Source organism: Lacerta agilis, chromosome 1 (genome assembly GCF_009819535.1).
Source record: "Lacerta agilis isolate rLacAgi1 chromosome 1, rLacAgi1.pri, whole genome shotgun sequence".
Lineage (NCBI taxonomy): Eukaryota > Metazoa > Chordata > Lepidosauria > Squamata > Lacertidae > Lacerta > Lacerta agilis.
This window is the reverse complement of record NC_046312.1, coordinates 82,552,158-82,569,085: the sequence shown is the minus strand read 5'-3', so window position 1 is coordinate 82,569,085 and position 16,928 is coordinate 82,552,158. Positions and strand designations below refer to the sequence as shown.

Here is a 16,928-nt window from a genome sequence, read left to right as displayed (position 1 = left end):
CAAATAGCACCAGCATAACAACAATAATAAACAAATCAAGAATCGAGAGCATTTAATAAAAGCAGATCTTGCTTCCCTTGTCATGCAGAAGAGGGAGACAGGAAGAGGAATTCTCTCTGTGTGTGTGTCCATTCTTCAGGCTGTCCATGCAAGTGTCAAACATGCTGTCTCCACCTTCCCCTGGTAGCCCCAGGGCTTTCCATGCCCACACGTGGCTCTTTTGCTCACAGGGTCTCCCTGATGCTAGCGCTCTGTGGAGAGAATAAGGCATTAGAGAGAAATGCTATCAACCACCTCTCCTTCCCTCAGTGATACTGCTTAGACCAGGGATAGGGGACCTGTGACCCTCCAGGTGCTCAGTCCCAGCCAACGGGGCCAGTGATGAGGGCTGATGGGAGATGGGAGTCCCAACAGCAACTGGGGGCACCACACTGGCTACCCATTGTGTACACAGCCTCTTGTTGAACCCAAGCACACTGTCCAGCTTTCCCTTCTTCATTTTGTCACCCAGCACCAATGTGTCATCTCACTGTCTTGTTGTGACCCAGCTAGGTCTACAGCAGCGCTCAAGACAATGCAGAAGGGCTGGTCTTGTTCTCCCATGGTTCTTTCTACAGGACAAGTGTTCACCATCCTGCCATTTTAGGATAGAAAATGGCTTGCATTTTTATGTCCTGGAACACACAAACACACATACCCTCTTCAATTTCTTCCCTGCCACCAACCCACTCTGCTGCCAGGCACACGTACCTCGGACCGTGAGGTGGGCTTTAGAACGGGCATTGCCAATAGTAACTTTCACCATCCCACTCATGCCAGGGGTTGTCTGGCAGAGCCTCAGCCTGTGGATATGCCCCATGCTCTCCATGTGCACTTGTGAGCTGGGCTGCAAGTCTTCTCCATTGAGACTCCACTGCGGGCTGCATGCCGGGGGAGCAGAGATTTCGCACTCAAACCGAGCCTCTGCGGGAGCCACCACATCTACGTTCCGCAATGCTCGCACCACCTGGATCCCTTCAGCTGCAGGGGCAGAGAACAGCACCAGTTTCCCATGTGACACACAGCAGCCTGCCTGTCCCCCTACAGTGGCTCTGCCTGCTCTTCATCACTATCCCCTCTACCCCTGGCTGGCAGACAACTTCATGCCAAATCCACAGCATTGTTTGCGAACTCCCCTCTGGGCCCACCCATCTCCACCCCTCTGTAGTTCTTCATGGTACTTGCATGTTCCCCCTGACCTTCCACCAGCAGACGGGCCGTGGAGCGGTCGTCCAGTGCATCGCAGGTATACAGGCCCTCATCTGCAGGCTCAACGCTGTGGATAACGAGGGTTCGGTAGCAGTCCAAGTTGCAGATTTCGTACTTGTCGCCAGCAAAGATCTCTGTGTCCCCACGGAACCAGCGCACTCGGCCACGAGACTGAGACACTGTGCATTCCAGCGTGGCTTTGTGCCGTGCGAGCACAGTCTTGTCCCTCAGCGGCTTCACAATGCGGATGGGCAGCGCTATGGAAGCAGCAGACACATGCACAAGTTCCAGTCCCTCCAGAGATGGTTGGATCAAAGGCAACCTCCAAAGAGGCTCAAGCTGGCTAGGGATGGAGCCTCAAACCCCACACAGGCACCGACCTTTTTTGCTAGATACGATACATGCCAGCAACCTGCCTACCATTCATCAACACACAAGTTGTGTGTTCCCTTAAGTTGATACCAACTCATACATGCATCCATTCATAGATCTTCCCAGATACAGGCCTGCTTACCCAGACTCCCCACACCACACACACACACACACACACACACACACACAAACACTTTCCTACCACACCTCCTAATCCCAGCTCATTCTTCCCACCTGCCTATATTTAGAGTTCTTTATTCCATTTATGTTGCAGAGTATATAGGCTGAAAAATGTAGAAGATGTGGCAGAAAGTATCTTATGGTTGGTCAGGTTGAGATTATGCTCATAACCTTGTGTAATGGAAATCTCTCTATATAATAGAGCCAGTGACCCAGAGTAACAGAGACCTCCATTTATCAAAACACTGTGTGAATCCATAACGTGCATTGGGTGGCCACACACTTCTCCTGCAATGGTCAATCACATCAATCCATGTTTGCCTATCATTGTGATCCATTCTTACATGATGGCTGAGGGCCAATGGTGAAGCAGCTTCCTTACCCTCCACTTCCAGGCGGGCTTCAGAAGCAGCTGCCTTTGCCACAAAGCGGACCTGGCCTGAATCCTCAGGACGGACACAGCACAGGAGCAGAAAGTGCCGGGTTCCTGTCAAAAACATGAAGATTGCCAACATTTTTAAGGAGGCAGGAGGGTTTCTGCTGCCAGCCCCAGGGAGGACAGGTGTATGTTGCAATGGTGGTAACTGGAACTACAGATGCTGCACATATCAGCTGTGCTGCTTATTCAGGTAACTCTGTGCATGATCCTATACTCAAGATCTGCAGGCTGATGGGCTTTAGAAAGTGGTGGAAGCTTCCAAGGCGTGTTTCTCAATTTTCCCCATTGAACTTGCTGACAGCCCTTTGATCCTTGGTTTCCGAACGTTTTGGAAGACGAATGGACTTCCGGAACGGATTACATTCAAAAACTGAGGTTCCACTGTACTCCTACCACAGCCAGGCTAACACCCTTGCACAACTTCACGTTAGTCTCAGGCTGTAAGGAATTTCCTTTCCATGGACTTCAGTGTGACAAGGGAGGGGAACAGCTGCCCAGCCCCACACACCTCCTGCCCCACCCATATTGGTGTGGCAGTACATAGGATACAATGTAAGCCTGCAGCCCCATCCCACCACCACCAGTATATAAATTTCATGCAGGCAGAAAACAGCTCAAATGATAGGATATATAGGCTAGATCTGTCTTTTTCTAGCCTCATGTCATACACAATTAGAGCTTCTCAGAAGGAACTTTGGGGATAGGAAACACTCTGATAGGGTCTTCAATTCTGCCCCACCCATGTCCTTTGTCACTTGTTATGTCTGAACTGTCCAGTTCTGACACCCTTTTCCTCCAGAGGAGGGAGCAGTGTCTTCCACACAGGTGGAGGCACTCACTCCCATATTTAGGTAACACTCTGTTGGCAAAGGCCAGGCAATCCACTCTAACCATTGCAAACACTGATCAAACACTCCTGAGCACTTTTTCCTTGGTGGATCTTATTACGTAGCTCATTCCGGAAGGGAATCTGCATGCATGGGGAAGGTGATTGCCTGCAGATAGCTATGGAGTGGAAAGGAAGTAAACTTCAGTCAAGAAACTGGCTCATGGTATTAAGCAGACGGGAAGGTCTGTATGGATGGCAAAAATGCCTCTCGCTGCCTGGACTCTGCACTGTGGGGAGCAAAAATGCTGACAAGGCCTTAGTCAAGCTAAGACAGTACGCCAGTGCAGAGAAGATACGAAGATTTGTTACTCCAATTTGGCTAGCAGCGCTAGACGACCTTCACGATTCTCCCTGCACCCCGATAAGGATTGAGAATACATCAGTCCCATAAAACAATGGTAAACTGTTTCTGCAGATGTCTGCCCCGTGACCTGCCAGTTACGAATACAGAAGAGATTTTTTTTTTTTGTGAGGAAAAAGTGAGGTGACAACAAACAATAAATCAAAAGGCAGAACATTTGGGGTGTCAATGGTGGATCAAAGAGAGATTGTGCTTAGTGCTACAGCTCACTTCTTTGCTTTATTTTATTTGGTTATACTTCATTTCATTTCATTTCAATTTATGTTTAGCTTAGCACCAGTTTGCTAATATGACTTTGCTTACTCTGGGGCCTTGGGAACCCAGTTTATCTTTTCACCTTCTCTTTGAGAGAAGAAAGGATTTCTTACTTTGAAACTGTCCCTTCTTTGGTTTTGAAGAAATATAATAATAATATTCCCCTAAACTAGACCTTTGGGTCTGGATCTCTGGCTCACAAGCAATCCTGAGCATATTTTAATTCTTAGCAGTTTTTATATATACAGTTTTCTTATTTAATTTTTGCTTGTTTGCTGGTGAGGGTTAAATGTCACAATTTTGTTTCTCAGTCTTTCCCCTCCACTTGGATTCTTCTGAATCCTACCAATTGGACCCATCTTCCAAATCTCCCCTAAGCCCACAGTAACTTGTTCCTTTGAGGACCTGCTTGGATATATACTTTCATTTCTCTTTTCTCTTTTCTTAATATGTAGATCATAAGTACTAGGTAACAGCATTAGCTTGAACTGGTCTGATGGGAGTTTTAGGTGACAAATCAAAGTAGAGTTGATTTAAGTTTTACATGCCTCAATTTTTGTTTGCCATAGTTGTTCCATCAGATTTTTTTTGATATTTTTCTTCTGTCTAAGTAGAGCTAAATTTAAAAGGTAAATTTTTATTAATCCCAACACAACATAGAACATTTATTTCACTTGGGGGCTTCAGATTGCATATTCATATCCTATTTTTTTTCATGTGATCATTGAATTTTATTGTATTGTATGTTCTTTATATTATCCTTTCCTTCTCAAAGTTCATTAATATATTATGTGCTTTTAATTTCTCTTTAATATTCTTTATGCTTACATATTTTATAAACTGAAACGCATTCTGCTGATGCACTTCAAATACATTTCCTGGACTCAATTCAGGCTCTGGTATCTGGCCACATCCTTCTTGCCAACTGGGGCAAATTAAGGACTCTGCTTTCAGAAGGCAGCACAGATACATGAAGCGGAACAAGCTGTCACTGTACACAGAGTTCCACTGCTACCCCCAAAGGGGAAGGGAGTGAGTCTGCTTATAGTCAGGACGTTCTCTTTCTCTCCTCCAGTGGTGGGGAGGCTGAGGCATGATCACTGCCTGGGCACTCAAGTGGCACCACTCTCTTAACTCCTCACAAGCAAACACATGGAGACCCTGAGAGTACGTCCTCCAGTCATTGCTGTCTTCTTGGGCCACCCTTTACCCTTGGTGGGCTGTTTTCCTATTGCTAAAGGATCTTTCCCACACCCTATTCTATAAAGCCTAGAAGGGGAACAGTGGCTTTGGGCTTTAAATTTCACCAGCGCCCTGTGTGACCCGAACATTCAGCACCCTTCCACCTCTCACTTTCCGTTGTTTGTCATTGTTGCAGCGCTCCCTGTAGTGCCCTCTTGGCTCAGCACCCAGTGTGGGCAAACCAGTTGCACTCCCCTACCTCTGCCTCTGAGGGGGACCAGCAAAAAGACCAGGACGGATGTGCCTGACGTTTCCTCTGTGGGGTCAAAATCCTACTTTTTCCAGGAGTTTCCTCTAACCCTGCATGTGAAGCTAAAGCCATAAAGATACTGCAGCCACTGCCTTGCTGTCTGTCAGGCCAATGTGCCCTGCTGGGGTGACAATCCCATTCAGTTAGGCCAGAGACCTCTGTGGCCTTCTAGACACTGTTGGATTCTTAACTCCCCTTTAGCCCCAGACCTCAAAGCCAGTGGTCAGGGATGGTGGGAATTGTAGTCCAAGGACATGTGGAGAGCCAAAAGTTCCCTTTCCATGCCTTTCATGACCCACTACATCTAGCATGCTGGGCAATGCATGCTTTGCCATTGCCACTTGAGTTGTGTCTTTGTTGCTAGGGTGCAGGGGGTTGAGACCCTTTTCCCATACCCTCATTTGCTCTGGCTGCAGCTGGTCTCAGAATGGGCATCTAAAGCAGAGGGGCTCACTCACATGCCCTCGACTGAGGCGGCAGATGCCTCTGGGTACACAGGTGGGGTGGGTATTGCTGTCAGGATGTGTGAGGCAGCCAGTTGGAGGAAGGCAGGAGGGGGGATTCATGAGGAGAAGTAGGGATGAGGAGGAAATGGAGTGGGGCTACAAGTCCTGTTGGGGTGCTACCAGGCACGGCTGGCCTATCAGGCAACATGGGGGAAGAATGGTCATGTGGGATGCCAACAGAGATGGACCAAAATGTCTGGTTGTCCCTTGCAGGAGCCATTCTATTTGCCAATGCCATACTCCTGTTGATTGGTCCCAGGTATGTCTGCATGTGCGAGTGTCCTCCCTGCTCCTGTTTAGTTTTGGGGGTCACCCCCTGAATTTGAACCAGGAATCTCCAACCTGTTAAACATGAGCTTTTCCACCTAGCTAGGGCTCCTCCTGCAGCTCTTGCACTCGTGGTACCTAGGAACGGGTGTGAGGTCTGGGGGAATGAAAGTGCTGCATGACATGTCCAATTGCTGTGTCATGGTTAGGAAGTTGTCCTTTGATGTCTGGGTTTGAGCGTGAGGAACTCCCTCTCTGATATATTTTGTTTTAAACTGATAAAAATATACATTCTATGGGTGGAACTCAATGTTGTGCTAATACAATTGTTCCATCAGTGCAAGCATTGCTGCTTGCCAGACAGAATAAGCTTCCCTCCCTGCCTCCTGCTCTGCCAGTTTGGGGTGGGGGTCAGCAGGGGGTGGAGAGGAAACCTCATGGCACTAGTGGGACTCATTGGCTTGGCTCCTGCTGGCACAGCTGTTTAGTTGAATCTGGCCATAAGTGTCTCCCAGGAATAATCTATGCAACAAACAAGAGACCAAAGCAGTGCAATCCAAATGGTATCAGTGTATTTCCTAATACAAATATGCATCCATATGTGCTTGTGGAGTGAATACTGACAGCTCATATGTCTTATAGAAGCAGAGTTGGTGACAAGATGACACAGTGAGCTTGAAGAAGTGTACCTGATATAACTATCTTGCAAAGACTAGTGCTTAGCAGTAATTCAAGCTGGAATTTGACAAAGAACTTTCCGCCAAGGAATTAGAAGCTGTCAATTATTCACAGGGGCATAATTGAAACAGACTTTTCAGCCATGTTCTGTTGTGAGGAATCATCATATTAATTTAGTTAGACTCTTTTACGTGGTCGTATGCCTGCATTAGGTAAAATACAGATGCAATCTGGATACAGTGGTGCCCCGCTAGACGAAAATAATTCGTCCCGCGAAAATTTTCGTCTAGCGGGGTTTTCGTCTTGCGGAGCGGCAATGGGAGCCGCGCTCCGCAAAAACGAAAAAAAAAAAGACGAAATTTTTTCGTCTTGCGAGGCAGCCCCATAGACTTTTTCGTCTAGCGGGGCAGCCTCCCGCTAGACGAATGCTTTCGTCTAGCGAGTTTTTCGTCTAGCGAAGCATTCGTCTAGCGGGGTACCACTGTATACTACTCGGTTGTTATAGACCGTACATTAGATTTGCTTTTAAAACCAGGCATGCTAAAGCTGAGTGGGGATATGTTGCTCCCTTCCCCTTGCTGGGGCTCAAAATCCCTTCAGGTTCCCAAACTTTTGTCCTCTAGAGTGAGCCCATGGAAGGATGCTCTGGCATGGCTGGGTGTGGTGATGCAGGAGGTGGACCAGGGGTATGCCTGGATCACCATGAGTCCTTTGGCTCCTTTGTGTCCAGATGAACAGTGGATGTCATTGCAGGCACAGTCCCTGACTGGTATATTGTGCTAGTGTTTCCAGCAATGCTGGCAACATGCCTGTTGTTCTCCCACTGGTTTTCTATTTCCTTCTTTAGTATTTCCCCCTACACTTCTCTGGCAGAGTGCATGTAGGATTCAGTGACTGGTCCAACAGCAGAGCAACTATGTTCAGTATGTACAGGCTCGGCATGAGGTAAGTTTATGTCAGGGACTGGCAGGGCTCTGGTGAGTGTGTGGTGGAGGCAGGAGGCCCAGGGATTAATCCAGGAGAGGAGACCAGAGATTTATGAGGTTTGGCGCTGGCCGCGAAGCAGGACCAAGGACAGGGGGGGGGGGAAGGAATAGAGATGGGCACGCAGGACATGTTGGAGGAAGAGTCTGTTCAAGCAAGGTAGGGGCCAGCTGAATCCCCACCATCCCCTGCTCTGCTGCCTCCTAGAACCAGGAGAGGCTTGAAGAGGGAACAGCAGCGGCAGCTTCTGTGTAGAAGCCTCAGGCTGCTCACACACACCCCATCAGATGAGGGTACATAAGCTGGGCAGGGGGGGTGTCCCACTGTTGCTGCAACTGCTCCACACGGCACAGACCTGAGGACAGATACCTAGTGGCTAGAAGCATGTGTGCATGTGCATCCATGCACAAACAGGCCAAACCCTACGCCAAAGGATAAATGGACATAAATCTGATATCAGGAATCACAAGACAGAGAAACCAGTAGGAGAACACTTCAATCTCCCAGGACATTCTATAAAAGATCTCAAAGTAGCTGTCTTAATACAAAGAAATTTCAGAAATAGACTGGAAAGAGAAGTGGCTGAATTGCAACTCATCACCAAACTTAAAACCATGGAGAAAGCTGGTTTGAACAAAGACATTGGATTCTTATCTCATTATACATAACAAAGCCATCTTTAGCCATCTCACCCCTTGCCTTTCCCTGCAAGACTAATTGCAGCCGTTTAGAGTCGTCAACAGGTTTTCCACACTTATCAGCCTATCACCCATTCCCACCACCCTTCTGAGTAATACCCCTCCCCACTCCCCCACTATATTTAAGGATCTGGTGACTTCTGTTTCAGTGTATCTGAAGAAGTGTGCATGCACACGAAAGCTCATACCAGGAACAAACTCAGTTGGTCTCTAAGGTGCTACTAGAAAGAATTTTCGATTTTGTTTTGACAATAAACTATGGTTTATCATGAAGTCCGAATGCAGCCATTGTCTCACAATTTGACTAGTCATCAGTTGTCCCTGAGCAGCTGCAATTCTTGCTTGCCTCGACCCAAAGTTAGAGGGGGTCACATCCCAGCACCACCACAAGACAGAAGGGGTTCAACTTACCTTCCTGACGTATTTTCACAATGCTGCTGACTTTGATTCTCTCCCCATCCCGGAACCATTCGCCTTTCACCTCCTCGAGTGACACCTCACACATGAAGACAGCATTCTCGTTCTCTCGCACACGCACATCCTCCAGCTCCCGCACAATCTGAACCTGGCGTTCTACAGAGGGGGAGAAAGCCATGAAGTTGGGGCTGAGGAGTGCCTCCTACTGGGTGTCATATGGGCTTACAGGGGTCCACAGAGAATACTGCATCTGACCTGTTTCCACCCCTGACCGTAAGACTCCTTCTGGTTATTACTGGCCCAGAAAGACTGATCTCATCCAACCAAACTTCCTTTTCCATGAATTGGATAATTTGATGAGAATCAGTAAATACATTCTGTCAGACTATAAAAAAGAGCTGGATTAGACAGAGTGCCTCCCTAGTCCAGCAGCTTGCTCCCCACAATGGTTGGTCAAATGCCTTCAACAGCAGCCTCTGATCAGGGATTTTCCATTTAGTGCTGCCCTCCTGAACATCTACCCTTGGATATACCTGCCTTAGGTCATTTTTGGAGGCCCTCCTCTTAGTGCCCCCTCCAGTCAAAGCACAGAGAAAGGCTGCAGGAGAAAGGGTCTTTTCAGTGGTGGCTCCCTGAATATGGAATGCACTCCCCAGGGAGACCTGCCTGCAACAACTGAGCCAATCCAATTTGGGAACTCCCAAGTGGCACAAATCCCATAAGGGCTTGCATGTAGGACCAAATTTTTAAAAATTCCATATGCAAGCCCCACTTGTAGAGGAACAATTAGAAATGTGCTTCAAGGTCCCCAGTTGTTCTTTTGCAGCTTCATCTTTACCTACCGTCATCTAATATCTAGTGTGGGACAGCTAGCCACGGCTGGGGGAAAACAGCCTCACAAGCCCAATTAGGACCCCAACAGGCCTAATGGACCAGATGTTCCTCATGTTCTGACTTAAAGAATTCACCATTAGTATTCACTTCCTCTGTCTTCCTCTACTTGGATCAAAGAGCTTACAAGTGCCTAAGAAGCTTAAGATACTCCAGGGTTTCCTAGTCTCCTAAGGGATATTTACACTCCAGACAAACTGGTTTTACATCAGTTTAATGTTCATAATGTTCATTATTTCCTCCAAAGAATCCTGGGAACTGTAGTTTTGTGAGGTGGATTGAAATTCACCTTTCCCATCATAGAACTACGGTTCCTGGGGTCTGTGAGAGAATGGTTTTTAAAATCAATGTAAGTCTATGTAACCCCAGTCATTACCTTTTCTGGCAGGAGCTGCAGTACTTAACTGGTCAGTCAAGGGTAAGGTATGCCTGGAAATTATACTGTCTGAATTAGGTGTGTGTGGGTGTGGGTGTGTGTCCGGCTTCCTCATTCCAGTTGTGCATGAGAAAGCTGACTGTCCTTTCTCAGGGATGAAGGAGAGCACTCTGTGCTTGCCCAGAGACATCTCTATCATTATTATGGCGTTTTGAATTTCAAGAGATATCCTGACATTAAAACAGCTCTCAAAGCTGAACCCTGCTCAGATTACAACTTGAGAAGCTAGAATCCCATCCTCCCCACTAATCCCCTCCAGACTTTCCTGCACAGCTTGCTTTCTACCGCAGAGCTGGAAGACATCATCACCCAACGAGTCATTCCACTTCCAGCCCAGTCCCCAGTCCTAAGAAGGGATATCCTATGCTTTTAAAGCAACCTTGACAGGAGGCTGTCAAATGTTTTCTTGAAAGCTTTTAAGGAAGTAAGATTCCTCTCCTGGGTATGCTCTTTCATTGCTGAATGCTACTGTAAGTTAGAAAGATTTCCCTTCAAACCCAGCACTGAATGTTTATCCTTAAGCTCAGCTTCCTGTACAAGCTGTACAGGAACAAGACTCTGAGTCACCACGGTGTAGCCGATCCCAAGTCTACCTCCAAGGCGCAAGAGAGGCAGCTGCCAGGAAGACACTGCAGGGGGGTGAGTCTACAGCATATGGCAAAAGGGAACAGCAGACAACCCCCCACGCAGAGAATGTGGAGTTAGAGGGCGCTTTGTATAGCCCAACCCTCTTCCTCGACCTCTGATCCCATATGCACCCCAGGCCATTCATACCAAAGACCCTCAGTTTGGCAGAGGCACGGCAGTCACCAGCATCGCATGTGTACTCGCCCGCGTCTTCAAGGCCACAGTGGCTGAGCTGTAGGAGGCGCCGCCGTCCCACTGAATACATGCGGCAGTTTTGCCCTGTCTGGATCTCCTCCCCATCCTACAGCAGCCAGGGACACAGAAAAGAGAGGCTGGTTAAGGGCTGAGCAAGGCAGCGAGAAGGAGAATGCCAGAGAGCAGGGGATGGGGTGCTGCTCTCAGGTTCGCTAAGGGCACAGTGGGGAGATGTGGGCATTGCAGAAGCACCGGCTCACCCTGCCACAAGCCACACTCTTCAGAAGGAAAGCCACTGTTCTTGGGAGCTCCAGGGAGCTCCAGGAGAGTTAAAGGAGGGGGCAATGCTAGAGATAGCACCCTCACCTTGTACCATTTCACCTCAGCCAGGGGCCGGGACAGCTCACACTCAAAGGTGGCTGAGCCTGTGTCAGGGATGCCCATATCCTGGGGAAAGCGCAGCATAGTAACTGGTGGCTCTGCAGGGACAGAGACAAAGGCGGGTGCAGGTGGCACAAAGATGCATCGACTTGGAGACGGAAAAGATCATTGAGACAGCATAATGCTCTGCTTAGTCAAGCCAGGGCACTCCCTGCAGCCCTTACCCAAGTTCAGTGTGGAAGGCACACACTCACCCAGCTTCCTTACCTCTTGCCTTCACCACTCCCAACCTGACCCCACGGTTAGGTGCTTCACACTTGACACTGCCCTGCAGAAATAAGGAGCTTTGGACATTGCTCCATAGGAACATGTAAGAAGAGACCTGCTGGATCAGATGGCAAAGGCTTATCTTGCCAGCACCCCACCTCCCACACTGACCAACCAGATGCCTCTGGGAAGCCCACAAGCAGGACATGAGGGCAACCATCTTCTCCTGCTGCCATTCCCAGCAACGGATATTCAGAGGCAAGGTGCCTCCAATACTGGAGGCAGTACACCGCCATCATGACTAGAAGCCACTGAAAGCCTCACCCCAGGTGAGCTTGCCATTTTAATGCTGTCTAAGCTAGTAGTAATCACCACATATTGTGCCAGCAAATTCCATCAACTGAGAAGTTTAGTGTAACTGCTAGTGCTGTATTGAGTGTAAAGCAGCTCAAAGCAGTGACAGGTTGAGTGTCTTGTAGGACTAGTGCAGGGATGGGGAATCTCAGGCCCTTGAGACTCTCTCCAGGCCACACACACAGCCCCGCCACATCTCTCACAGGCCCTGCTTGGCACCTTCCTTGAATGTTCTTGCTTGGCTGGCATGTGCCCTTGAGAACTTTGATAATACATTTTGCTTGCCTGGATGGAGGATAGAAAGGGATGCGTGAGTATGTACAGAAACTGGCCCATTATGCAGAGGCACAATTAACATTAACTGCTCTGCCCATCTTTTTCCCTGGCTCCACCCACCACTGGCATGTGACCACCACCCCAAGAAGGCTACCCACAACAGAATGCACATGGCTGAATGGAAATGATGCCCCATCCCTGAACTAGTGCTTGTTGTGGTCAATGCATGTGAAGGGGAGAGATGCGCATCTCCTAAAACACAGTGGATGTGCCCCGGGGGTGGGGAGAGCTGCAGCCCAAAGAATGCATTTGCTACTTGCTGAAGAGAATATGAAACACAGCATTCTATGTGAGCTGGCACTTCTGTGTTGGTGCTGAGGACAGTGGCATTGGATGCATTTTGTTTCTGGTTTGCTCAGCTACTGAAGAGCCCAGACCCAGGGGCCCAACTGGGCAGCAGGAAGCATCATTACTGCAGTTCCAACCCTAGACAGTTGCACATGGGAAGGAAGGAAGGAAGGAAGGGGCATGCACAGGGCTTTCCTCACTTCAGAGCCATTCCAGGCACTATCCCCTTTCGCATCTCCTTCCCACTGCTTCCCCTTGACTGCCCATCCCTGCTGAATGTATTAAGTGGGGCTCATCTAGCACAAGACAATTCTGCCCTTTGCGCATGAACTGCCTTGCCCCAGTACCTTGGACAGTAAGGCGGGCACTACTTCGCACAGTGTCAGCAGTGAAGGCCACGGTCCCTGAGTCGTCCAGCGTGAGTCCCAGCAGTGTCAGGCTGTGCACAAAGCCTGTGGCGCTCACTCGGCAGGTGGAACTTGGCTTCACACGGATGCCATCGCGTGTCCAGACCCCGGCCACATTGGCATGGGAGAGCTCCAGCTCAAACGTCACAGTCTCCTTTTCAAAAGTCTCCACATCCAACAGAGGTTTCCTCACCATCACCCTCCGGGCTGAAGTAGTGGGGAAAGAAAGTTAAGAGATTAGTGCAAGTTCCATTTTGGTTTTGTCAAGAAAGTAGCCTGCTCCCCAAGAATAATGGCAGCTGGCTAGGAATGTTATTGATTTATTGTATTAATTCAAATGCATTTCTAAACTGCTTAATTAAAAAAAAAAAAAAAACCTAAGTGGTGCATACTACATACAATATTTTAAAAATCCATTAAAACACAACTACAGCCTAAAATCAATAAAACGGTATTTTAAAAACATATAAAACAGATTCAGGGGATTCATACACAAGGTGGGCTCCAATCTTTTGAGTTTTAGGGATGCCTGGGCCAAAAGGTAAGTCCTTACAAGTCATCCTAAGCAACTGATGGTTGCTGCTTCACATATGGCAAAGGTAAGGACATTTCACAGAACAGGGGCAAGAGCTGAAAATGCCTGTTTTCAGTTATGTAGAGTTTTGTGTCTGCAGACACAAAACAAACCTCCTCCAACAGAGGTACATGCAGAGGAGCCTCTTCTGAAGATCTTATGGTATGGCAGTTTGGTAGGGGGAGGGATGCTCCTTCAGATATTTGGGTCCGAAGCCATTTAAAGGTAAGCTCCTTGTATTGGACTCAGAAACGAATAGGCAACCAATGTAACTTCTTCAGCAGCAGTGAATTATGATTCTATCTGGCTGCACCAGTTAAAATTCTGGCAGTCGCAGATAACCTACAGCTAAGATCAAAGAGACAAAATAAGGATGGGGAAGAAGTCAGAGGTTGGCACCTACGTTCGACACTCAGCCTGGCTTGGGTGCGGTCATGCAGGCTCTCACAGCGGTAGGTGCCTCGATCTGCAAGCTCAATGTTGTGGATGGTGAGAGTCCGCTGAGACCCACATGCCTCCATGGAGTATTTGGTGTTCTGCTGCAGAAGGATGCCTTGCTTCATCCATTGCACTTCCGCACTCTCCAAGCTCAGCTCCACTTCCAAGCAGACGTCTTGCCCTTCCTCAGCCATCAAGTCACGCAGTGTTTGTACAAATATCACCTGGGCCTCTGCAGGAAGAAGTCAAAGATTGGTCAACTACAGTAGAACTATATAAAAAAATTGTCCAGTAGCACCTTAGAGACCAACTAAATTTGTTCTTGGTATGAGCTTTCATATGCATGCACACTTCTTCAGATACCACGCATGCACACAAAAGCTCATACCAAAAACAAACCTAGTTGTTCTCTAAGGTGCTACTGGACAATTTTTTTATATATTTCTACTGCATCAGACCAACATGGCTACCTATCTGGTCAACTACAGTTTCATATCCTATCCCGGCATGTTACCAGGCCACACACCCTGCCTCTCTATCAGGAGAGAACCATGAATCTGTAAGTGCCAAATTCTAACCATCAAGGTCCAGGTGCGTTTGGCATGCTGGTGGGAACAGAATTTGGTATTGGCTACAGAATCCAGCACCCCAAGAATCTCAGCTTTTGCTTTTTGAAAGTGCAAGGACCTATAGAGCTACAGGGAATAAATAAAAAAAAAAATCAATTATGTAGCAGCAGGCAAAATCTCATAAGACAAGGGGTGAGGGTGAGGTTTAGCAGAACTTCCAACAAAGCTTCTATTGCCAGCCCTGCAGGGCTAAAGAAGCAAACTATACCATGCCAAATAAGCAAAGACGGGCAATCATTCTTAATTTGTTTACTTTATTCAGATAGCAGAATTCTGGCCACATGACCCGGAAGCTGTCTGTGGACAAACGCCGGCTCCCTTGGCCTATAGAGCGAGATGAGCTCCGCAACCCCAGAGTCGGACACGACTGGACCTAATGGTCAGGGGTCCCTTTACCTTTACCTTTTTAATGCACAATTCAGAAGCAGGTTGGGGCACATGATAGATAGGGTAAATACAGGTGTCCCTACTCCTGCTTACTACCAATACGTGCCACCGCCCGGCTACTTAGATGCTCCTTTGTTCCATCCCAAAACCACATGCTAGCATCCCCTTTCTTCTTACCTTGCACACTGAGCCTGGCTGAACTCACCAGACCTTCTGCGTGGACAGTGACTATGCCAGTATCACTCAGCCGGCACTGCTGTATGGTGAGGGTGTGGCACAGCCCAACCCTGGTGGTGGTGAACCGCTCACTGGGCACTATATCTTGGCCATGGTGCTGCCACTTGAGAGCCACGTCATCTGGAGACACCACAACCTTGAAGGTGGCATCGTCCCCCTCCAGCACAGTTAAGTTGTGGAGCTCGGAAATGATTTCCACTGATCTAGGGACTGGGGAAGAAAGTGCTGAGAGTCAGGGATGGCTAGGCCTGTGTTAGGGAGCCCATGGCTACCCCCCCAGAAGCCTATTGATACACAGTATCTTGTCAGTCCAGTGTGGGTACCCCAGCACCCAGCCCTCATAGCATCTCAGTGGCCCACAATAAAAATGTAAGTAGGATTATGGACACAGGTTATTGGAACCAGAGCAAGTTGTTCCATGGAAAATAATATAGGTAGCAGCCTTATATTGAGTCAGACCATTGGTACATCCCGTTCAGAACTGTCTGCACCAACTGGCAGCAGCTCTCCAGAAATTTGAAAGGTGTCTTTCCCCATCACAGTCCTATCTGGAGGTGCTGGGGATGGAATGTGGGACATTTGGCATGCAAAACATTGAATGCAAAACTACTGAGCTCAGGCCCTTCCCCAAAGGACTCACTCTGCACTGTGAGGATGGCTAGGGTGCGGTCATCCTTGCTTTCACACGAGTATTCACCAGCATCCTCAGGCCCTACGTGTCTCAGGGTCAAGGAACGTTCCCGCCCCTCTGCTCGGATCTCCTTGTGTTCATTGGCTTCCAGCTCCTGCCCATCCTTCAGCCAGAGGACATCGCCTTTGGTTTTGCACAGCTCACACCAGAACAACACCGTCTCCCCCTGCAGTGCCAGCACATCTGAGAGACCCCGAACAAACTTCACTGGCAGCTCTGAGGAGGGCAAGGAATAGTACCACTGAGGTGAGAAGGCACAAGGCAGAACACATGCTGTCTTACATACTGTGAGTGGTGGTGGTTGTCTGGAAATCTGCAGAAAATCTTGATCACGCACCAACTCATATCTTTTGCAGAAGCCCAAGACCCACAATTCTTTCTAAATTACCAACCTTCATGAAAACAAATAACTATTTGAGGACATAATTTGCTGAAGAAACCCAAAAGATTGAGGAACGGCTTTCACTAAGATCAGAAGGAAAGTCTTCTGAAGTAGCACTCTTCACTCACTGTTAACTCTTCCAAATTGCTGAATAAATGAGGAACTTATGTGAACACATGCAAACATGCATTATTTATGCCAGTCATAGAATCTGAGCACAGGGAACTAGACTCCCTGCTTTCTAGTCTTGGCTACAAGAGGGCTGGGCTGTTCCAAGCTCTACACCAAGCCAAAAATGCCATTTGCTGAACCAAGGAACAGAAAAACTTGTGTAAATATAATATGGCAGAGAAGTGATTTTAGTTTTTTATGTAGAAAGTACAAGCTGCTTTCATAAAAGTAGGGGCAGGGGTTGGAGAAAAAAATAAAAATCCTGTATATATGAAGTTGCCTCAGTATACAGTACCCACGCGCCATTGAACCCAAAGTGTTTTGACTCTACACGATTTTAGCTTTAAGAGCCATCTCCAGAAAGTAACCCCTGTGTACTGCATCAGGCCAGCGTTGTTTCCTCTGCTTAACAAACCAAAGTCTCCTGCACTAGCTTTCCTAGCCCTCCACC

The 16,928-nt window shown here is 48.0% G+C and overlaps 1 protein-coding gene across 8 annotated transcripts in view; it reads right to left on the bottom strand.

Annotated features, from left to right (window-relative positions):
• Positions 1-35: 35 nt before the first annotated feature.
• OBSL1 (obscurin like cytoskeletal adaptor 1) overlaps positions 36-16,928 on the bottom strand; it is a 62,114-nt gene continuing 45,221 nt past the window's right edge. For 6 of the 8 annotated variants that reach the window (XM_033159830.1, XM_033159887.1, XM_033159867.1 and 3 more), the window contains 11 exons: positions 15,874-16,140; positions 15,174-15,443; positions 13,946-14,212; positions 12,909-13,175; positions 11,302-11,414; positions 10,888-11,041; positions 8,781-8,942; positions 2,183-2,287; positions 1,239-1,505; positions 751-1,020; positions 36-251 (listed from right to left, as the gene is read on the bottom strand). In XM_033159830.1, the coding sequence (XP_033015721.1) occupies positions 244-251; positions 751-1,020; positions 1,239-1,505; positions 2,183-2,287; positions 8,781-8,942; positions 10,888-11,041; positions 11,302-11,414; positions 12,909-13,175; positions 13,946-14,212; positions 15,174-15,443; positions 15,874-16,140 (2,150 nt within the window). In that variant the 3' untranslated portion in view covers positions 36-243. Of the gene's footprint in view, positions 252-750; positions 1,021-1,224; positions 1,506-2,182; positions 2,288-8,780; positions 8,943-10,887; positions 11,042-11,301; positions 11,415-12,908; positions 13,176-13,945; positions 14,213-15,173; positions 15,444-15,873; positions 16,141-16,928 lie in introns of those variants that run through there. The other 2 variants (XM_033159849.1, XM_033159859.1) reach the window with 2 other exon arrangements.